Genomic DNA, 21944 nt, shown 5'->3' with positions numbered 1-21944 from the left:
GCCCCCCTCACATCTGCTGGGGCTGATGCAAGAAGCAGGAGCAGGTGATGACCCAGCCACAGGGCAGGACACGGCGGTGCCAGCGCATCGCCGGCAGTGCCGCAACAGCTTATCCCCAAGCACGCCCGTAACGCCTGCCACCGCTCTTGCACCCCAACGTGCTCACCCAACGCCACCCCGCGCCCTCCTCGGCAGCGCCCCGCTGCCCAGACGGGTGCCAAACTGGGAACGCCGAACCCCAAGGAGCTCCCGGTGCTCCGCAGCATCTTCACCCACGCGCACCCAAACAGGTTGCTACAGACGCAGGACCCAAACCCGACAACCTGCCCGGCCCGGGCCGTGAGTCAGGAGGTTGGCAGGAGGTTCTCCAGCGGCAGAGCCCTTCCTACGCCGCGGCGGCAACGTGCCTCGACCTTGACCCCCAGGGCCTCTTCCTACGTGAAGGATGCTCGGCAGGAATCCACTGCCCATACATTTCTTCACTGCTGAGATCACCCCTACAAAGGGTTATGGTGCCCAGAGCTACTCAACCCCCTCGAGCAAACGACGCTGGTGTGACACAAGCGGGTGCCGTGGCCGGAAAGGGAAGAAATCCACCCCCTGCTCCCGGCCGCCGTTTGTGCCTTTACGCTGAGGCCATGGAGATGCCCAGCTCCTTCTATAAACAGCATCAAAGCGTCTTTTCCCCGGGAAAGGCAGGGAAAAACTCCTCCCTGACCCATCCATTAGCACCAGGCATGTCTCTGCAGCCTGGCCGGAGCAGGGAAGGGAAATGGGGAGGCGGATAGGCAGCCAGCTCCCAAACTATGCCCCGTTTCAATTAACTTCACTTAAAATTAATTAAAGGGCAGCTGCAAGCCCTGCGAAGTCAAGAGGAAAACTCCACCCGGTTAGCTCACCTGTCTGCAGGCACGTAACATAAGGTCATCAGGAATCGGGCACGAAGGGGTTGTGTAGGGCTGCGCTATAGGAAATGGGCATTTTGTGGGCAAGTAGTGGCCACCGCCCCGGCGTGACCTCGCTCCGGGGTGCAGCCATGCGGACCCCGGGCTGGAGGACCAGCTCCCTGCGTCTCCGCTTTGGGATGCTCCCGCGCATCCCTTCTTCCCCACCCCAGCTCCGCCGGGATGTGGAAGCCCCCTCGCTGCAGTGCGCTGTGGGGACGGAGGAGCCGAGCAGGAGCTCCGGGAGATGCTTTCATCCCTGGGGAGCGGCAGCCCCGCCGCTGCGACGGGTAAAACCTCCCCCTGGTTCCCCTTGGTGCTCCCCGCTCCATCCCATGAACGGGGAGCGGCGAGCGAGTGCCCAGCGGCTGGGAGAGCAGGCAGGCGTGAGGGTAAGGGTAAGGACAAGGGAAGCTGGAGGTTTCCCAGTGCCAGGTGTTTACCAGCCTCTCCTTACCCACCCAGCAGCAGGAAGTCAAACACTCCGCTCCTTCCCCTCCTATTTGCTTTCGCTTGACGGAAATTGCCACCCACGGACCAAGGCTCCAGGCACAGGGAAGGCGCCGCTGCCCCAGCTTACCACCACCCTCTGCCTCCTCTCCCAGCTTCCAGGGGGGACCAGGGGCAGAGATCCCCCAACCCCAGGGTAGGAAACGTCGGGGGGGGGTCTTCAGCCACACTCCATCTCCTCCCCAGCAGCATCTGACCTGGGGTGTTGGGGGCAATTAGAGATAAACCTGGCCGATACCTGGGGTCTGCCTCCTACCAGCCTCACACCCCCCCGAGACCTCCCTTTGCTGGGCTTCTTTGGCAGCCCACGGTCAGGGGGTGCTGGTGGGACCACCATGAGCGGGACAGGGTCCCAACAAGGCGTCCCCATCCCACCCTGGGGTGCCACACCAGCAGGGCTTGGGGAGCACCCCTGCACAAAGCGCATGCTGCTGCTGTTCCTCTCCTTTCCGCCACCCTGACTTTGCTCGCTTTTCCTCCTAGACACGCAAGATGCTGCCAGGGGAAGGTCTCATCCCAGAGACTCCCAGGATGGTGCCAGGGGAAAGTCTCATCCCAGAGACTCCCAGGATGCTGCCAGGGGAAGGTCTCATCCCAGAGTCTCCCAGGATGGTGCCAGGGGAAGGTCTCATCCCAGAGTCTCCCAGGATGGTGCCAGGGGAAGGTCTCATCCCAGAGACTCCCAGGATGGTGCCAGGGGAAGGTCTCATCCCAGAGACTCCCAGGATGCTGCCAGGGGAAGGTCTCATCCCAGAGTCTCCCAGGATGGTGCCAGGGGAAGGTCTCATCCCAGAGTCTCCCAGGATGGTGCCAGGGGAAGGTCTCATCCCAGAGACTCCCAGGATGGTGCCAGGGGAGGGTCTCATCCCAGAGTCTCCCAGGATGGTGCCAGGGGAAGGTCTCATCCCAGAGACTCCCAGGATGGTGCCAGGGGAAGGTCTCATCCCAGAGACTCCCAGGATGCTGCCAGGGGAAGGTCTCATCCCAGAGTCTCCCAGGATGGTGCCAGGGGAAGGTCTCATCCCAGAGTCTCCCAGGATGGTGCCAGGGGAAGGTCTCATCCCAGAGACTCCCAGGATGGTGCCAGGGGAAGGTCTCATCCCAGAGTCTCCCAGGATGGTGCCAGGGGAAGGTCTCATCCCAGAGACTCCCAGGATGGTGCCAGGGGAAGGTCTCATCCCAGAGACTCCCAGGATGGTGCCAGGGGAAGGTCTCATCCCAGAGACTCCCAGGATGGTGCCAGGGAAGGTCTCATCCCAGAGACTCCCAGGATGCTGCCAGGGGAAGGTGTCATCCCAGAGACTCCCAGGATGGTGCCAGGGGAGGGTCTCATCCCAGAGACTCCCAGGATGGTGCCAGGGGAAGGTCTCATCCCAGAGACTCCCAGGATGCTGCCAGGGGAAGGTCTCATCCCAGAGACTCCCAGGATGCTGCTAGGGGAAGGTCTCATCCCAGAGTCTCCCAGGATGCTGCTAGGGATGCTTCTCATCCCAGAGAAGCCGGGTGCTTTGGAAGCCCAGATGCACAAGCCATCGCCCTTTGCTCCATGACTCCTGCCCCAGGCACGGGGCGGTGGGGATGCTGCCTGCACGACCCACCAGCACCCAAAACCACAGTGCGGAGTGGGGGGCAGAGGTGCCACCTCCTTCCCCCAGGACAGGCACTGCTCAGCACGTTCCCCATGTCCTCCAGGCTCCTCCGCCCCAGGAATAATCGGCACCGTGAGAAACAGGGTGACCTCCTTCTAATCTCCAAAGCCCTTTAAGACCTGGATCATCTCCTCCGAACGCCAATGTCCCACTCGGCAGCTAAGGCAGGTCAGGGTGTCCTGCAGGACGGCCCCGGGGCTGTGGCAGCTCAGCTCCTTCCCGAGCCAGACCACCCCGGTGTGCGCTTGACCCCCACCACAGAAGAGCCACGGCCACCTTCATGCCCAAGGCTTCCCAGCTCCATCTCCCAGTTACCCCAGTTACCCGCCCCGCACCCAGCACGGCTCAACCTGTAGCAAAGATGGGGTAAGACGGAGGAATTTACTCCGCAGCGCCGAAGCACGAGTATCTCACCACAACACACAACCTTCTCGGTTGTTGAACCTTTTTTAAGATCGTCACCGTTTCCAAATAAATAAAGTCACTAGGTTAGGAGTCACAAGGAGGCAATTCAATTTCTGGAAGGCTTCCACCATAAATAATAGTGTTTCCCCAAGGAAATTAAATAAACGGAATGGAGGGGGCACAGACCTGAGCGGGGAGGTGCGGGACGTGCTCCCGGCGAGAGCAGCTGTGCACGGGGCAGGACGTTTTTCCTAAAGACCTGCTGGAGTTCGACGCAATTTTGTTTTGGAACCAAACCCAGGCAGATCCCCACCTCCTAGCTCAGGGCTGTCTCCAAAGGCTCGGCTAATTTCCACGCCGAGCACCCGCCGCCGGGTGCTGGGGAAGTGCCCAGCGCCACCTCCCCGGCTGCGAGGCCACCGCTGGGCAAGGACCGCTCGCCCCGAGGCTGAAGAAACCTCAAGTTGCCCAATTTCTGCCGCCAGCTGGGAGCCGAGCCAAGCTGTGCCGCGCCGTGCCGGGCTTAAAGCAACCCAAAATCCAGGTTTGCCTTTGCGGCGGTGGGAATAACTCACAGCTCTGGTACCAGCACCGCAGCTGGATGATGTTCTTTTGCCTGAAGACTTCTCCTCGTCCTCCCACCGGGGCCAGACCCTCCAACTTCACCCCAATTCAACACCGCTATCCACAGCGAAAAAAATTAATTTCTCAGCTTATACGTTTGCATGATGGTCCCATCAATGCAGCTACTCCTAAGAGTGGAAAAAAACTGGAAAACCCCTCCCTGACAGTTGTACCCCACCTCGCTGCCCCCCTCGGTGGGGCACGTGTGGCCGGTGGCACAGCTCGAGAGCCCCGAAGCTCTGGGGATGAAGGATGCTGATGAAGGATGCTCTTCCCGTGGCGGTGGGGACCACTGGGGAGGACGTGGGGCAGGGGGATGTGGGGCAGGGGGATGTGGGGCAGGGGGATGTGGGGCAGGGGGATGTGGGGCAGGGGGATGTGGGGCAGGGGGATGTGGGGCAGGGGTGCTGTCAGTGATGGAAACTTCAGCGCGGCAGCGGCTTCCTGCAAAGCGCAACCGTTTCCTGCCCGGCGGCGAGGAGGGGGAAGGACGCGGGGTGGTTTGTTCTCGTACAATAAGGCCTCGGCCACATCTTCCCCTTTCGTGATCTCTGGGAAGGGGAAGCTGCTCGCCTTCAGTTTTCGTTTTGCTCCGGATCTTTTCCCAAAGCCACGTGCCCAGCGAGAACCGGACTGGGAGCCGACGGCCCCAGCCCCCCCAGCATCTCCCCGCCGCGCGCTCCCGGCTGGGTGCGCGTGATTTCAGCAGCGTTCGGGGAAAAGGCACAACAAGGCGAGAGGTTAGCTGGCTTCTGGGCCGGCTTCTTTTCCTTTTCGTCAACAAAGTCAAATATTTGTCGCATATGAGACCAACAGGGAAATGTTCAAGTCTGAGGAAGGCTTGAGCGCTCCTACAGCACCAGCGTGCACAGCCAGTCCTCCCTCCAGGGTCACTTCTGCGTGAAATTATATGTTTTTTAAACTGCTTCCCTCCCTATCCCGGTTTTTAACTTAAAACATGCTGCTTTTGTAAAAATCACTGACATTTTTCAGAATGCCCCTTCCTTCAGAGGGGCCGTGGTGCCGGCACCAGCAGTTACCAGGGCTCCCATCCTGCCCGGAGCCGCGGTGGGTTTGGGGAAACCGAGGCAGAGGGAACGGCAGCGGCTCACCAAGGTCACCGGGTGAATCTGGGAAAGCATCCAGCACAGGGAGCGTTTTATTTCCTGGCTCGGGACTGTAACCTGGCACACACTTCGCAGCCTGTATTGTCGGATCGGGGACGGGCACCGCCGCACGGGACAGCCCCTGTGCCACGTCCTCAGCCCCTACAGACCGGGCACCAGCACCCCCCACCCCCGTGTCACTGCGCCGTTACCCAGCCTGGACTGACTCAGTGCGGGGAACCGGCTTGTCCCCTTCCTCGACCTCCCCGCCTTCGGTGACACAGGACTGATGCTGGGCTGCACCCACCCTCCTCCAGCCCTGACCCCGCCAGCACCCACGTCCTTGGCTGCTATTGAGGGCTCCACGCAGAATTAAACCCCACGTGCCCTCCGCCACAGCCGAGCCTCTGATGACACACGCCTGGAGTCATCTTGAACCCGAGTGAGTCAGATGGTTTCCTGCTCGGCCGGTTCCTCCCCAGCCCCGCCACCACCCCCCCACCAGCTGAACCCCGCGCTGGAGGTGGAGCTCAGCACCCATGGCGAAGCAGCCACGCTGCACAGCACCGGCAGAGCCCCGGGACCCGGCCGCGGGTGACCCCGCCGCTCTGCCCCCCCACAAAAAGCCTCATTTAACCAGAAAAACAGCCTGGTTTCCAGCTCGGGAGTCCGAGACGTCAAACTGCTCCCAGGTCCCACCGGCCCCGAGCAGCCCCAGCCAGCCCTTGAGCCACCTCCCTGCCCACGTGGCCTCTGTCTCTCCCATTTTACAACCCAGAAGGTCTCTGGGGCAGATCCAAGATGCTGCTGGACCAGGAAGAGATGCTGCTGGACGGGGAAGCCTCGCTGGCAGCGACAGCCCACCCCTCGGATGCTGGGAGCATCCCACCACACTTGGGGAAACTGAGGCTGCGCCTGCCTGGGCTCCCACAGTGGCTCAAGCCGGGGCAGGGGCGACGGCTCCCGAGGTGCCCGGGGTGCCCGGGGTGGGAATCGCCAACCTGCCGCTGCCCTTGGCAAGCTTGAGAGAAGCTTCTAAGTTTATTTCCAGGAATTTGCCATCAGGCGTCCCTCCCACAGCCGCCGAGCAGCCTGCGAGAGGCAGGCAGGGAGGAATCAGCTCGATAAAGCTAATCCCCCTAGCAAAGGGAAAATAAAAATAAAATAAAAATTAAAATTAAAAATAAAAAAAAAATTTAAAAAATGAGGAAAACCTGCCCGTGCCTGGGAATGGCCCTAATACAGGAAAATTAACTCCATCACGAGTTTTCCCTTCCTTCGAAGGAGTGATGGGCCGCCAGCCCGGTTATCTGGCTCATTCACCTCCCGCTCCTCCCGTCACATGACGAGGCTCAGGGACCAGGAAACCCAGCGTGAGCCGGCACATCCGAAGGGAACGTGGTTCATCCGCGGCAAACTTTCAAGCTGGGCTCTCAAAGGACGCTGCTGAGGTTAATTAAAGTTTGCACAATCCCTTGGGGGTTAGATAAGTTTGTCCTGCAACCCACTTTCCAGCTGGGCGAAGCAAAGGGCAGGAGTTTGGGGACGCGGGTGACATCCCCCCAGGGGGGCAGCAGAGCAGGTGAAGCTGCTCCGTGTCCAGAATGGGAAGAAAAATCCTATTTTGGAGGCATTTTTCAAGGCCCTGGTGTGGCCACAAACCACAGCTGTCGGCAAAGGCACTTTCTTCCCTTTTCCACCCGATCCCAAGCAAAAAGACACGTGACTGCAACACCCCACAAGTTACTGCCCTAGAATCTCTTCCCGTAACCTCGAGTTCCAGGAAAAGCCTTTGAGTTTGATAAAAAAGAAAAAAGAAAAAAAAACAAAAAAAAAAAAAAACACCCGATGACAGCTTTCCAAGAATTTCAGCCCCTGCATTCTCCCTGGGCTGGGGACTCCCCCGCCTCGTTGCCTGGGAAGATTTGTAAGCCAGGAAGAATTTTTGCATCCATGGTGGGAAGCATCCAGGTCGGCACCCCAGCCGCTCCCCGCAGCCCAGCTCCACGCTCCCGCTGGAAGCTGTGCCGACCCCAGCTTTGCCTCGCCGGGAGGATCCACAGGCATTTGTTTAAAAATAACCCACAGAAATCCAGTTGCGGAGGCGGCTCCGGGGCAGAGCCAGCTCCCGCAGCAGCCAGAGCCCGGCGGACGGCTCTGGATATTTTTTTATCCCCCCGGCACATCCCAGCAACCTTTAGTTTGGGCTTTGGAGGTGGGAGAGAAGCGAAGCCGGTTCCGGAGGCTTCACGCACCCTTTTCCCAGTGGGTAACGAAGCCGAATGAATGCGTTAAGCCAAACCCTTTCCTCCCCATTATTTCCAGCTCCCGATACGGAGCCGGTGAGGTGCCCGGGAGCCGGGGTCGGGCCATGCCGGAGCCCATGTCCACGCCGGAGCCCATGTCCGTGCCGGCTGGCCTATTTCTGGGCGGTTACACAACCCATTCCCTGGATTTGGCTGTTGCACAACCCCAGGACACTTGTGAGCGGAGGGAGAAGCCGAGCTCGTATTTCCTCGCGGATCGCTTTGCCTTGGGAGGTTATTCCTATGCACTTGGGGGGGGGGATGGGGTGTTTTTTTAATGTTCTCTCTGGTTTTACTTCCTATTTAACGCAGGCGAAGGGCCAACACGGCAAGTTTTGTTTCTCTGCCGGCATCCCCAGCGTTATCTGATGGAGCCAGCCGGGCGCTCCGAGCCTTCTCCATTCCGCTGGTTTTTAAGGGGGGATTTGCAAATCCCGACCACCTCGCACCCGGGCACTGCGACCCCGGTAATAGGAACCGCTGCCCACCGAGGACTTGGGAGCAAATCCTGCTCCGACCTGTCCTCCGAGGCCACGGGCACTGGGAGAGCCTGAGCCTTCACGCACCACCTCCAGCCAGCCGGTTTTCCCAGGAATCACGGGCTGGAGGCTCGCTCCAGCCGGCGGGTTTTCCCGGGAATCACGGGCTGGAGGCTCGCTCCAGCCGGCGGGTTTTCCCAGGAATCACGGACTGGAGGCTCGCTCCAGCCAGCCGGTTTTCCCGGGAATCACGGACTGGAGGCTCGCTCCAGCCGGCCGGTTTTCCCGGGAATCACGGACTGGAGGCTCGCTGTGGAGCCCGAGCGCTGGCCCGGCCACACCAGGGCCGGCTGCTGCCCACCCGCCCCGACTCGGGAATGCCTGACCTCGGGAATCGCCCCGACCAACGCTCCCTGCATCCCAGCGGGATGCTCCGGCTGGCGCGTGCGGACCGGGAGCGGGCTCCGGCCGTCCAGGCCCCGCAAATTAGGGGAAGGGGAAGGCGAGAAGGTGTTTGCCACCGGCGCAGATGGGGGGGGGGGGGGGCAGCGGGGGCATGGGGAGCCCGAGGCGCCGCGACCCCCTGCGGGCTGGGGGCAGCCCCCGCCGCCCCCCGCAAGCCCGGGCCCCGCTCGCCGCCGCCTCGGGAGCCCCGGCCCCGGGGATGCTCCGCGCCGGCGGCGGGAAGCGGCGACACGTGCAGCGCGGGGCGGCCGGGGGTCCCGCGGAGGGGAGACGCCCGCCCTTCCTCCCCCTCCTCCTCCTCCTCCTCCTCCTGCTGCTGCTGCCGCCGCTGCTCCGCGCCGCCGGCCCGCGGGGGGCGCCCGGCCACGCGGGGTCCCGCAGCCGCCCGCCGCGGCACGTACCGCACGGCGGCCCCGGCCGGCAGCGCAGCGCCCGCGGGGCGACAGCCCCCGCCCCCCCGGCCCTCCGCTCCTCTCCTCCTCCTCCCCTTTCCCCCTTTTTCCATTTTTCCCTTTTTTCTGTTTTCCTTTTCCCCCTCTCCTTTTTTCCTTCTTCTCCTTCCCCTCCTCTCTTTTTTCCTTAATTTTTTTTACTTTTTTCCCCCTTCCCTTTTCTCCTTTTTTCTTTTCTCCCCTCTCCTTTTTCCCTTTTCCCTCCTTTCCCTTTCCCTTTTCCCCTCCTTTCCTTTTCCCCCCTTCTTTTTCCCCTTTTTTTCCTTCCCCCCTTTTCTTTCCCCCTCCTTTCCTTTTCCCCCCCTTTTCCTTTTCCCCTCCCCCCCCCTTTTCCTTTTCCCTTCCCCCCCCCCCTTTTTTTTTTTTTTTTTTCACTTTCCCCCTTCCCCACCCCCCGGCCCCTTTGTCCCGCGCCCCCCCCACCTTCTGCGCCTGGTCATGGCTGAGCTCGGTGAAGAAGTAGGCGAGCAGGTGTGAGGCGATCATGCTGCGCGGTGCTGCGCGGTGCGGTGCGGAGCGGAGCGGAGGGAGCGGCGGGCGCGGAGCGGCGCGGAGGGAGCGGAGCGGAGGCGGCCCCAGCAGCGCGCGCCGCGGTGCTCGCCCGCGACAATGTGGCTCATTGAGGAGGTTCCCCGGCCCCCGAGTGACGCGGCGCCGCGGCGGCTCCTCATTGGCTGGGCCGCGAGGGTGTGTGCCCGCGCGCGGCGGGGCGGGGCGGGGCGGGGCGGGGCGGCGCCGCCAGGGGGCGCCTGGGGAAGATGGGGGGGGGGGGTGGAGCCGGGGGGTGCCGGCTGGTACTGGGGGTGCTGGGGTGAACTGGTGGGGAGGTACCGGGGGGATAGGAATGTGGAGGTACTGGGGTGAACTGGTGGGGGGGTACTGGGGGGTACTAGGGTGAACTGGTGTGAACTGGTGTGGGGGTATTGGGGGCACTGGGGTGAACTGGGGTGAGGGTACTGGGGTGAACTTGGAGGGGTACGGGGGAGTACTAGGGGGTGGTGGTGCACTGGTGTGGGGGTACTGGGGTGAACTGGTGTGGGGGTACTGGGGGATAGTAGTGTGGAGGTACTGGGGTGAACTGGTGTGGGGGTACTAGGGGGTACTGGGGTGAACTGATGTGGGGGTACTGGGGTGAACTGTTCTGGGGTGAACTGGGGAGTACTAGAGGGTAGTAGTGAACTGGTGTGGGGGTACTGGGGGTACTGGGGTGAACTGGTGGGGAGGTACTGGGGGGTCCTAGGGTGAACTGGTGTGGGGGTACTGGGGGCACTGGGGTGAACTGGGATGAGGGTATTGTGGGGTACTGGGGTGAACTTGGGGGGTACTGGGGAGTACTAGGGGGTATTGAACTGGTGTGGGGGTACTGGGGTGAATTGGAGTGGGGTACTGCAAGGTACTGGGGTGAACTGGAGGGTACTGAGGGTACTGGAGGCTACTGAGGTGAACTGGTGGGGGGATGCTAGGGGGTAGTGGTGTGGGGGTACTGGGGTGTTCTGGATTGTACTGGTGTAGGGGTACTGGGGTGAACTGGTGGGGATATTGAGGGTATGTGGGGTACTGGGGTGTATTGGCGTGGGGGTACTGCAGGGTACTGGGGTGAACTGGTGGGGGGTACTGAGGGTACTGGGGGCTACTGAGGTGAACTGGTGAGGAGGTACTGGGGTGTACTGGGTTGTACTGGTGTGGGGGTACTGGGGTGAACTGGTGGGGGTATTGACAGTACAGGGGAGTACTGGGGTGAACTGGTGTGGGGGTACTAGGGTGAATTGGTGTGGGGGTACTGCAGGGTACTGGGGTGAACTGGTTGGGGGGGTACTGGGGAGTACTGGGGGTAGTGGTGTGAGGGTACTGCGGGTACTAGGGTGAACTGGTGCGGGGGTACTAGGGGGTACTAGGGTAAACTGGGGGTACTGGGGGGTACTGAGGTAAACTGGTGGGGGGTACTTGGGTGTGCTGGGGGGTACTGGCGTAGGGGTACTGGGTTGCACTAGTGTGGAGGTACTGGGGGGTGGTAGTGTGGGGGTACTGGGGATACTGGAATGAACTGGTGGGGGGTATTGGTATGAGGGTACTGAACTGGGGTAGAGGTACTGGGGGGTACTGGGGAGTACTGGAGTAGGGGTACTGTGATAAAGGTACTGGTATGGTGGTACTGGGGTGAACTGGTGTGGGTGTACTGGAGGGTACTGCTGTGGGGGTACTGGGGGTACTGGGGTGAACCATTGGGGGGGTACCATGTGGTACTGCAGGGTACTGGGATGAATTGGTGGGGGGTACAGGGGTAGTGGTATGAGGGTACTGGGGTGAACTGGAGTGGGGGTACTGGGGTGGGGGTACTGGGGTGAACTGTTCTGGAGGTTCAGGGGTGGTACTGCAGGGTACTGAGGTGAACTGATGGGGCATACTGGGGGCTACTGGTGTGGGGGTACTGGGGGTACTGCAGGGTACTAGGGTGAACTGGGAGGTGTACTGGGGTGCCCTGGTATGGGGGTAGTGGGGGGGGTGCTGGGTATACTGATATGGGGATACTGGGGTGAACTGGAGTGGGGGTACTGGGGGGTACTAGGGGTACTGGGGGGTTCTGGGATGACCTGGGGGTACTGAGGGGTACAGGGGGGAACTGGTGTGGGTTGCAGGGGGTGAGCGGGGCCATGGGTGTGCACTGGGGGTGCAGGGGAGATGACAGTGGGTGAACTGGGTGGGGGCTGTGGGTGCACTGAAGGGGGGAAGCGCATTGGGGTGTACTGGGGGGCACTGGGATGTGCTGGGGGGCATTAGGGTGTGCTGGGAGGTGCATTGGGATGTACTGGGTGGTGCACTGCGGGGGGTGCACATGAACTGGGGGGGTGTGCACGGGGGTGGTGGGTTGCATGCCCTGGGGGAGGGGTGTGCACCGCTGTCTGTGTGCACACCGGCATGTGCACACAGGGGGCGGGGGGGGGGGGGAGGGGGGCACGGAGCAGCACGTGTGTGCACGTGTGCGCACGGAGGTGCCACCTGGCTTGGGCATGTCAGCATGTGTCCATGCACGCCCCTGCCGTGGTCACCGGTGCCTGCGTGCGCCTGGGGGTGCCCCCAGTGACACCTGGGGGTGCCGCGTGCGCTCCATCCCCCCGCCTTACCGCCCGCATCCCTGCGCGCATCCCTGCGCACCCGTCAGCCCGCATCCATCAGCCCGCAGCGCTTCCTCCGCCCGTGTGCCCAGGGGGATGTGACACCTCCGCAGCCGCAGGCCGCCGCCATCGCTCCCTCCTGCTCCATCCAGCGCCGCCATCGCTCCCTCCTGCTCCATCCAGCGCCGCCATCGCTCCCTCCTGCTCCATCCAGCGCCGCCATCGCTCCCTCCTGCTCCATCCAGCGCCGCCATCCCTCCCTCCTGCTCCATCCAGCGCCACCATCGCTCCCTCCTGCTCCATCCAGCGCCGCCATCCCTCCCTCCTGCTCCATCCAGCGCCGCCATCGCTCCCTCCTGCTCCATCCAGCGCCGCCATCGCTCCCTCCTGCTCCATCCAGCGCCACCATCCCTCCCTCCTGCTCCATCCAGCGCCGCCATCCCTCCCTCCTGCTCCATCCAGCGCCGCCATCGCTCCCTCCTGCTCCATCCAGCACCGCCATCCCTCCCTCCTGCTCCATCCAGCGCCGCCATCGCTCCCTCCTGCTCCCCATCCTGCTCCCCATCCTGCCGCTTCTGCTCCCGCCTGGGAAGCGGAGGGCCGGAGCCATGCGAGGACCCGCGGGCTGGCGTGGCGAGGAGCCCTACGAGGGCCGTGGCACGTCCCTCGCCCGCCGGGCCATCCTGAGCCCTGCATCCCGGAGGAGCCGGTCCCGGCACCCTGGGGCAGGAGTTACCCAACCCGTCTGCCCGCTCCCGCCGCGCTTTCCCAACCAGTTCCCAGCAGCTCAAACCCTCTTCGGCTCTACCTTGTAATATTTCCTTCTAAGTGGTCATTTACATCGTATTTCCAAGGAATTTGAACTCCATTTCAAAGGGAAGAGAGAGGGGGGGAGAAGCAACCAAAACAGAGGGATACGGAGCCGGGACAACCGCGCTGCCAGCCACCTTCTCCGGGCGATCCGGTCCCACCGGCCCCAGTTTGTCCAGTGGGATGCTCAGAGCCCCGCACCGGCAGCATGATGCCTTTTTAATCTTTGTCGGTGCGCCTGCATTTCAATTCACTTTCTCATCCAGCTTTTTATCCTAAGCACCCAAATTCTCAGCGGTTCGGATGAAATTAAAGCGGCGTTTCGCCTAAAAATAGCCGGGCACATCTGTCCACCTTCCCCATCTGCCGCCTGCCCAGCAGGATGAAGGAAGCGCCTGTGTGTGCAAAACGAGGGGCCTGTCTCGTCCTTGTGCCCCGCTCCGGAGCTCCGCTCGCCTCCACTAAATCGATTTATTCAGGAAGGAACATTCCCTAAGACTCCATTTATTTTCCAGGTAACACCCTTGGCAAGAAAAAAGAGGAGCGGGTCTGTGGGCAATGCATTCCTCTAAATAGTGCTTGCTTTTAAACTGCTTTTTATTTATTTATTTATTTATTTATTTATTTAAAATTAGTCTTTCTGACACGTTTCATAATTCCTTTCACGTAACAAACCTCCAAATCTGAATCTTTTCAAGCCATCCCTCCCAGCTGCTTCCCGGCTTTGTACGGGCTTGTAATAATCCATCGGCGTTTAATGCCGCGTTCCTTAGCAGGAGGAAATGGGCTGATTGCAGGGATTGAAGTTACAACCGGCTCTAATTTCTCTAATGCGATTCTTTAAAGACGAGTGACTGCGGTAATGACAACGTTGGGGCTTGAAAGGAAGGGCCGTGCCCAGCGGCCGGAGCAGGGATGGAGCATCCCGGGCTGCTGGGACCAGCTCCGGATGCTGTCCCGTGCAAGCAGGACCAGTCTGAGCCCCCCGGAGAGCTGCTCCCCGAGGGGTTGGGGGACCCCCCGAGAGAGCGTTGCAAACCTGGCGGGGCAATACCCCCCTTTTATACTGGGGAAACTGAGGCACGGCTCGGGACGCGGATAGAAGAACTGGGAAGCAGACCCGGTGCACCTGATTTTTTCGAGGCCACAGCGTGGCGCGGAGCAGCCAGGATGATCTGGGAGCTGGAGCTGCTCCAGGAGTGGCATTAATTCCTCTTAGATCACCTGCCCCGTGATTCATCGCCCGTCGGTGCTCTACATAGTTTCCAACCAGGTTTCATTTCACACACACGCGCGCGCGCGCGCACACACATCCCAGACAAACCCACCGGCAGCGGAATGACACCGGTGACCGGTTATTCACTTTGCCTGGTCACCCAACGCACCGGAAACCTTGAACTTGGCCGGACCCAGCCCTCAGCACCGGGCTGGGAAGAGAAAACCGGTCCGAGAACTTTTCTTCCTCCCGCAGCCGTGGGACGGAGCGCGTGACCTTGGGACGGGGCTGGCTCACCCCAAACCGCTCCGCAGAGCTGGAAGGAGGGGGGTGCTGGGGGGTGGGAATCCCCCCGTCTATCCGTCACCCCGGAGCTGAGCTCCAGCCCACCCACCCTAAGCCAAGCCGGGTGCCTGGCACCCCCACTCCCCCCGCCCCCAGCCCCCCCCCCCCCCCCCCCCAAGCGGCGGGGGAGGGAAAGTGGGTGCCCCCAGGCTGGGCCACCTGCAGCCCAGCCTCCCCCCCCCCCCCCCCCGGCGCCGCCCGGCTAATCGCTGTTACAAGACGGAAAAGGGGAGATTAAATTAGATTAGATCCAGCCGCCTAATTTTAGCTGCTTCACATGTCCCAGGCCTGCTGCTCGCCCCCCCACCCCCCCCCCACCTCCTTGCCCAGACCCTTCGCCCCCTCAACACCACCAGCCGGGACAGCAGGAAACCAGACGGTGCTTGGCCGGGACGTGGTACCCAGCAGCGGGGACGGGGGTGTCGTGGGCGGTGGGCGCTGGAGGGGGCTGGACCGCTGCCGAGAGGGGACCGGTGGCAGTGGTCGCCCTCCACTGGGGTTGGCCACTCTCCACTGGGGTTGGCCATCCTCTGGTGGTGATGGTCACCATCAAGCAGTGATGGCCATCCTCTGGTGGTGATGGCCATCCTGCACTGGTGATGGCCACCCTCAACCGGTGATGGCCACCCTTGACCGGTGATGGACATTCTCTGGTGGTGATGGCCACCCTCTGGTGGTGATGGCTACCTCTCAACCAGTGATGGCCATCCTCTGAGGGTGATGGCCACCCTCCGCTTGGGGTGGCCATCCTCCACCAGTGATGGCCACCCTCTGCTTGTGGTGGCCATCCTCCGCTGGTGGTGGCCATCCTTTGCTGGTGGTGGCCACCCTCCACTGGTGATGAGCATTCTCCACTGGTGATAGCCACCCTCCACTGGTGATGGCCCCTCTCCACCAGTGATGGCCCCTCTCCACCAGTGATGGCCACCTTTCACTGGTGGTGGCCATCCTCCACTGGTGGTGGCCACCCTCTGCTGGTGATGGCCACCCTCTGCTGGTGGTGGCCACCCTCTGCTGGTGATGGCCATCCTCTGCTGGTGGTGGCCATCCTCAACCGTGGGAGCACCTCCATCCCCAAGCAGCCTCTCCTGCCCAGGAGGATTTTTATACTGGGAGCCTCAGCACCAGCAAATCCAGTTTGCCCCATCCGTGCCAAGCTCCTGCCGCTGCCTGTGCCTCTGCTTCCTGCTGAATTGCTGTGACTTGAGGCTGGTGTTTGCCTTCTGCTGCCTGCCCTGCCCTCCCTCGTGGCGGTGCCAAAGCTAAGCCCTTGGTTTGTCCAGCTGCCGAGGAGCCTGCCAGCTCCATCAAATGTCTCCTTGGATCCTCCATGGGACCAGCCTGGAGTGCCCCGGGAGCAGCCCCGTGATGCAACAGGGAGAGGAGACGTCTGAGCCTCCTGCATTTCCATGAGCTGCACCCTCTCCAATGTCCCAGCAAGGTCCCCAAGCCCTGGAGAGGATGTCAGAGCTGGCAGGAGCCCTGGCAGGAGGGACAGTGTCCCCAAAAGCTGGCGTGGCCAAACTTAGGGAGAGCTGGGGACCGGCCCGCATCGTGAAGGGGATCCCGGGGCTGGCAGGGGCAGTGCCAGCCACTGTGCAAGCCTGGCACGCTCTGGAGGTCAAAAGTCCCAGCCAGGACACAGGACCTTGAGTCACGCTGCCCTGGGATGAATAACTCCCACACGCGGCACTTTCTCAATCGCAGCGGGAAGAGGAGGTTCCTCCGGCTGGGTCACCGCCGCATCCCGCAGCGTGGGGTGAGTGCATGTCCCCGGCGCCACCAAACCGGAGCCGGGGCAGGAGCAGGAGGCACAGCAGCAGGCTGCCAGGAGTGCGGGCAGGGGATGCTCAGTGCCGGGGGCTTTGCCCTCACATCCTCCACAGGACCCCCCGCGCTTCCTCCTGGAGCTCTGGGTGTGAGGAAGACCAGGAGATCTGTGGCCCGTGCCAAGCGTGTGGATGCTGCTTCTCTTTTTGATCCAAAGAGTTTGGATGCTCAAAAGGTGCCCTGGTTTTCCCCTGCTACACCAGGCTCCCAGAGCTGGATTGGGGTGCCGTCCCGGAGCGTGCCAGCAGTGGGGTACCCTGCTATCACCCCGAGGTGCCCCTGTGACACGGCCACATCCAGCCCAGGCTCAGTTCAGTGCTGGTCCTCAAGCCCTGGCCGAGCACATGGGAGGTGTCCAGCTGTGCCGGGATGCCGCAGGGAAGGGCTGCGGTGGCAGCAGCCTGGCAGTGGTCAGAAGTGAAGCAACAAGGCTGGGGGGAAGCCCAGGGACTGAGCCGGCACCAAATCCCAAATGCAAACGCCACCCGGGACCTCTGCCTGCACCTGCCAAACCCTTCGTGCCCAGTGCTGGCGACCAGGGGAAATAACCCCAAAATCAGTGTTGGGGAAGAGGGGGGCACGCGGCTGCTGCAGGACCCCCCCCCTCAGCCCTGCTGGGCGCCCAGGAAGGCCACCGCGCGGGCAGGGACCAGCGGCCACATCACCGCGACCGAGCCACGTGCGGCTGGACGCAGCCTCGGTAAGAGCCGGCGAAGCAGCAAGGGGCCGCGCAGCCCCTCGCACCCACAGTGATTCGGGCATCTCCCTCCTGCCCCTCCAGAGAGCCCAGCCAAGAGTGGACGGCACAGCGGGCAGGGAAGGATTCAAACCCCACCGACCCCCCAGGTCCGGAGCAGCCCCTGACCCCAGCCCGGAGCCTGGCCAGCTCTCCCCGGGATGCAGGAGCAGAGCCAGGCTCTCCCCCGCACCGCTGCTCGCCCACAAGCAGCACCTCACGCCTCTCCCTGCAGGGAGGGCCACGTCCCAAAGCCTCCGCTCACGTATTTTTTCCTTCCATCCACTCCACCAGGCAGAAAGACTCCCTGAATATCATTACATCCCACCTTGCTTCAGCATCACCCCGCCTGCCTTGGGGCCAGAGGTTTGGGAACCAGCTCTCCTGTACCTTCCCATGAGTTATTCCACTGACGTCCCTCCCGTGATGCCCCGCTACCCACCCACTCCCCTTCGGATGAGCGGCAGCCAGATGAATCGGCCTCGCATCCCGGCGCACCGAGGCCAGCGCGGCTCCTTGGGTGGGTGTAAGAAGCAAAATCAACCCCAAATCCCAAATCCAGGGAGAAAATCCCCTTACCTGGGTGAAGCCCTCGCCGTCCATCCCGTCCGCCGCGTGCTCAGATGTCATCCTTGGAGCATCCGAGAGGGTTTGCCGGGACTGGCACCTGGTGCCCCGCGGGCAGCCGGGACTGGGAGAGCTTTATCATCTCTGATCCCTGCGGAGGACGAGGACGGCGCTGCGTGCCAGCCCCGAGGTCATTGGCTGGACACTGCGGCGCTAAATGTGGGATTTTAGCAGCACCGGTGTAATCCCGGAGCCGAGGGATGAGCATGACAGAGCTGTCTGGGATGCGATGCTCTGCGCACTGTGTCGGTGGGTACCACATGCCGTCACCCCCTGCGGAGCATCCCTCCCTATCCCTCTGCACTGCAATAAATCGCGGCCGTAACACGGACCGACCCCTGCGACGCCCTGCCCCTGCGCGGGGGTGACTTGGCTCACTTGCCCCCACCCCGAATTTCTTGCACAGACAGTTTTACCGGTGAATCCTCCCTCCTTGCTCCTGGGGAGGGAAAATAAAATGGGGATATGACTGCTAGGGCGGGATGTATGTGTCTGTGAGGGGGGCTGCAGGGGCTGGAAGCTCCGAGCTGTGCCAGCTCTGTACGGCCCCAGCCCTGGTAACCCCCTGGAGCACTGGTACCATGCGTGTGCATGTGTGCACATGTGCGCAGCGCATGTGCGTGTGCATGTGGGGCCGGGACGTGCAGCCACCCACATGGCCGAATGCTTAATCAGGATCTGCAGGCATCTGGCGCGGCAGCACTGGCTCCTCCGCTTACGCAGAGATTTGGGCGCCCTGGAGAACCCCAAAAAACCCAGACAGGGGCTAAGAGGGGGCAGAGCTGCTGCAGTGACCTGGTGGCCACCCCGTCCCCGCGGCGTTGTCCCTACGTGACCGTGGGCACGCAAGTCCCCTGTCCTCGCTGCCAGAGAGGAGCTGCCAGGCAAAGAGGTTTAAGGTTGATGCACTTATAAATTCTATCAGAGATTATCCAACTGGGAGGGCTCAGCACTCAGCACTCAGCACCGCAGGGGTTATCCGGGCTGGGCAAGGCAGGGATTGCAGTTGGGGCAGGGGGGGGGATGGAGCCAAGGCCCCCAGGGTTCCCTATCCAGGTGCTGGGCTGTGAGGGGGGCTCAGGGGAAGGGGCAAGGCTCGGGTTTGGGGGAAACCAGCTCCCCGGCGGGGCTCAGGCTCCACCTGAGGTTAAGCCCAGCCACAGAGCTCAGTCTGGCCTCTATGCTCAGCACCTTCCCTTTGCGAGTGGCGGGGGTGGGTGGCAAGGCAGCGGGGCCTGCGGGGGGCTTCTCTGAGGAGCTGCCAGGAGCTTTCCCCATGTCGGATGGAGCCGATGCCGCCGGCTCCGGGATGGACCTGGAGCCACTGGCCAGGGCTGAGCCACCACAACGGTGGCAGCACCGTGGGGGTAACAGATTTAATAAGGGGAAAATAAAAATAAATCTGCGCCAGTGGGAGAGAGGAGCGAGAATGGGTGAGAGCAGCTGCCCTGCAGGCACCTGGGGCAGGGCAGGGGGGCAGGGGTGCCCCCACAGCCCGCGGCGAAGCCCCCGGCAAGGCAGGCTGTGCCCCCAGACCACAATGAAGACCACGGTGAGGCAGGCTGTGCCCCCAGCCCATGGAGCCCACAGAGGCACAGATCCCCCCCACAGCCCATGATGAAGCCCACAGTGGGTCAGGCTGTGCCCCCAGCCAGTGGAGCCCCCGAGGGAGCAGATCCCCCCACAGCCCTGCAGGACCCCCCGCCGGGGCAGGGGGTGCCCGGAGGTTGCTGTGACCCATGGCAGCCCACCCTGGGGCAGCTCCTGGCAGGACCCGTGCCCTCATGGGGGGATCCCACCAGAGCAGCGCGGGAAGAGCCACAGCCCATGGGAAGGGTCCACAATGGATGCTCGTGGAGGATGGTCCCCCATAGGGGGACCGCACAGTGGAGGTCGAAGCCCCATCCCCATCCCCTGCACTGCTCATGGGGAGGAGGGAGGGAAATCAGGGATTTGGTTAAGCCTGGGAAAAAGGAGGGGGTGAGGGGAAGGTGTTTTTCCAATTTGAGTGGTAATTAAACTAATTTCCCCGAGTCGAGTCTGTTTTGGGTGTGTCAGTGACTGCTGAGCGATGTCGCTGCCCTTATCTCGACCCAGGAGCCTGCTGTTATCTTTTCCCTCTGGCTGGCTGAGGAGGGGAGGGATCCAGCGGATTTGGTGGGTGTCTGGTGTCCAGCTGGGGTCAACCCACCACAGCAAGGAGCTCAGCCCCAGCTCCAGCTCCATCCCTGTCCCTATCCCATCCCTGTACCATCCCCATCCCCGTCCCTATCCCATTCCCCATCCCATCCCCATCCTCATCCCATCCCCCATCCCATCCCCATCCCCATCCCATCCCCATCCCTGTCCCTGTCCCCATCCCTATCTCCACTCTGGTCCCTGTCTCTATCCCATCCCCATCCCTGTCACCACCCCTGTCTTGGTCCCTGTCCCTGTCTCATCCCCATCCCAGTCCCGCCCTACCCCCACCCTGCTCCCTGTCCCCACCCCAGCCCCTTCCCCAGCCCATCCCCAGCCCTTTGACCCCAGCCCCATCCCACCCCCATCCCCAGGGCACGCAGCCCTGGGTGACAGCCCAGGACAATCCTGACCAGTGACATCCATGCCAGAACCCCAGGCCACCGCGCGGCGATGGCAGCCACCTGCCCTGTGCCGGGGGGTTGGCAACGCCTTCAGCTGAGGACACTTATCTCCAGAAATTCCTTGGGTGGGGAAAACTGGCTGCTCCTTCCATCCGGGAGGGACCTTGTCCCGTCCCCAGTCCTGTCGCTGCCAGTGTGGAGGGAACCACCGGGCCATCGGCAGCTTTGGAACCCACCTCCCAGCGGGTCCGCGCTGGGAATCCCGGGAAAGGGGAAATGAACTGAACTGGGAGCACTGGGCCCTGGGGAGCCAGTGGGGATGGGGATGGGGGCGTGGCAGGGGCATCTCTGGGGGGTCCCAGCAGGTATTTGCTCCCCCCTGCCAGTCCCAGCACAACTTTAATTATTATTTTTATTTAACAAAGGTGGGATTGTTTGATCTCCCACCGTAATAAAGGGCGGGGGTGGTGGGAGCCCCCCGCCCTCTGCCCCCCCATCCCTGCCGAAATCCTCATTGCAGCAGGCAACAGCCCCCATTACTGTCCCTCCAGCACACAGGGGGGGCGAGACCTGCCCTTTCCCAGCATGGGACCCCCCCCCGGTCACCTCGGTGGGTGGCCAGGGCCATCCCCACCTCCCCAGCGCGGCACCTCCTGCTCTTCATCAAACCCCTTGGGAAAGATGCGGGATGAGGGCAGGATGGCGATGCGCCCCGCGATGCCCCCCAGGCATCGTGCTGGAACACCCCCACAGGGGGCAAGGGCAGCCTCCGGACCCTCCCTCACAAAGAGACCCCCAGCTCCGCAGCTCCCACAGCGAGACAAGCCAGGAGGACTCGGCCGAGCCGCGGCTCCGCTTCCCGCTGGAGCGGTGTGTTTCGCTCGGATAAGGCGCTCGGCGATGCGGACCCCGCTATCACCGGCAGCGCCGGTGGCAGCAGGAGGGATGATTTTATGGCGTTAATGGCAAGATAAAAGCATTTAAGCAGGCTCCGGCGGCCGCGCGGTGACCTGCGCTGCCCGGAGCGGAGCGGGTGGTCCTCAGGGATGAGGACCCACCAACTCGGGGGCAGCCCAGCGAGGAACACCGGCTGCGGCTGCGAGCGATGCCACGAGCTCCTGGGCACAGCTGGGAGAGGGGGCACCTGGGGTCACACCTGGCGAGGGTTAAGAGGTGGGAACACCCCGGCCACAGCTCCCGCATCCTCTGCCGCGTCCCGAGGCGATGCCACCGCTCCGAAAAGCACCCGCAGGCCCCCACCTGTGGCCGGGACCTGGCCGGCCGGTCGCAGCAGCACGGAGTCGGCACGAGGCCGGCAGCGCCGGCGGGGACCGGCCACCTCCGAGGCATGTGGGGCCGCGCCAGAAACGGTCGGGATTGATGACATGTCAGCAGCTGCCCCACGGCAGGATGCGGCCGCGCTGCAGCCCTGGCACCAGCCCTGTTCACTGACCTTCCCAGCACCAACCCCGCCGCGGTAATTAGAAACCGCCAGAAAAATTTTCCAGTCTCATGATAACAGCAAATGTCAAATCCCAACGGAGCGCCGGCATCGCTAGCCAGGCGGGATGGGGCGAAGCCGATGGGATGGAGCTTCGGGGGGATCCCGGGGATGGCAGCGCTTTGGGAGCCGAGCCCGGCTCTGGCTCCGGCCACACATGGAGGGGGAGAGGAAGGGGCAAACTGGGCACGTCTGAGCTGGGGCAGCTGGAAAACAGCCCTGGCCTGAAGCATTCCCGATGGGC

The 21944-nt window shown here is 62.7% G+C and overlaps 1 protein-coding gene and 1 long non-coding RNA gene across 3 annotated transcripts in view; one reads left to right on the top strand and one right to left on the bottom strand.

Moving 5' to 3' along the window:
- LOC121099353 (hexokinase-2) overlaps nucleotides 1–12971 on the bottom strand; it is a 31676-nt gene extending 18705 nt beyond the window's left edge. The window contains exon 1 of one of the 2 annotated variants that reach the window (XM_040618203.1): nucleotides 12862–12971. Coding sequence is in view for 1 of the 2 variants with exons in the window: in XM_040618202.1 (XP_040474136.1) it covers nucleotides 9364–9426 (63 nt within the window). In the remaining variant the exon portion in view is untranslated. Of the gene's footprint in view, nucleotides 1–9363; nucleotides 9543–12861 lie in introns of those variants that run through there. The other variant, XM_040618202.1, reaches the window with a different exon arrangement.
- Nucleotides 9516–17563, top strand: LOC121099376. Its single transcript, XR_005831458.1, has 3 exons — nucleotides 9516–9627; nucleotides 12908–13378; nucleotides 13710–17563. It is a non-coding gene; the product is annotated as an uncharacterized LOC121099376 (long non-coding RNA).
- The last annotated feature ends 4381 nt before the right edge of the window (nucleotides 17564–21944 follow it).

Source organism: Falco naumanni, chromosome 19 (assembly GCF_017639655.2).
Source record: "Falco naumanni isolate bFalNau1 chromosome 19, bFalNau1.pat, whole genome shotgun sequence".
Classification (NCBI taxonomy): Eukaryota; Metazoa; Chordata; class Aves; order Falconiformes; family Falconidae; genus Falco; species Falco naumanni.
The sequence above is the reverse complement of the archived record's forward strand: the minus strand, read 5'-3'. Positions and strand labels throughout refer to the sequence as shown.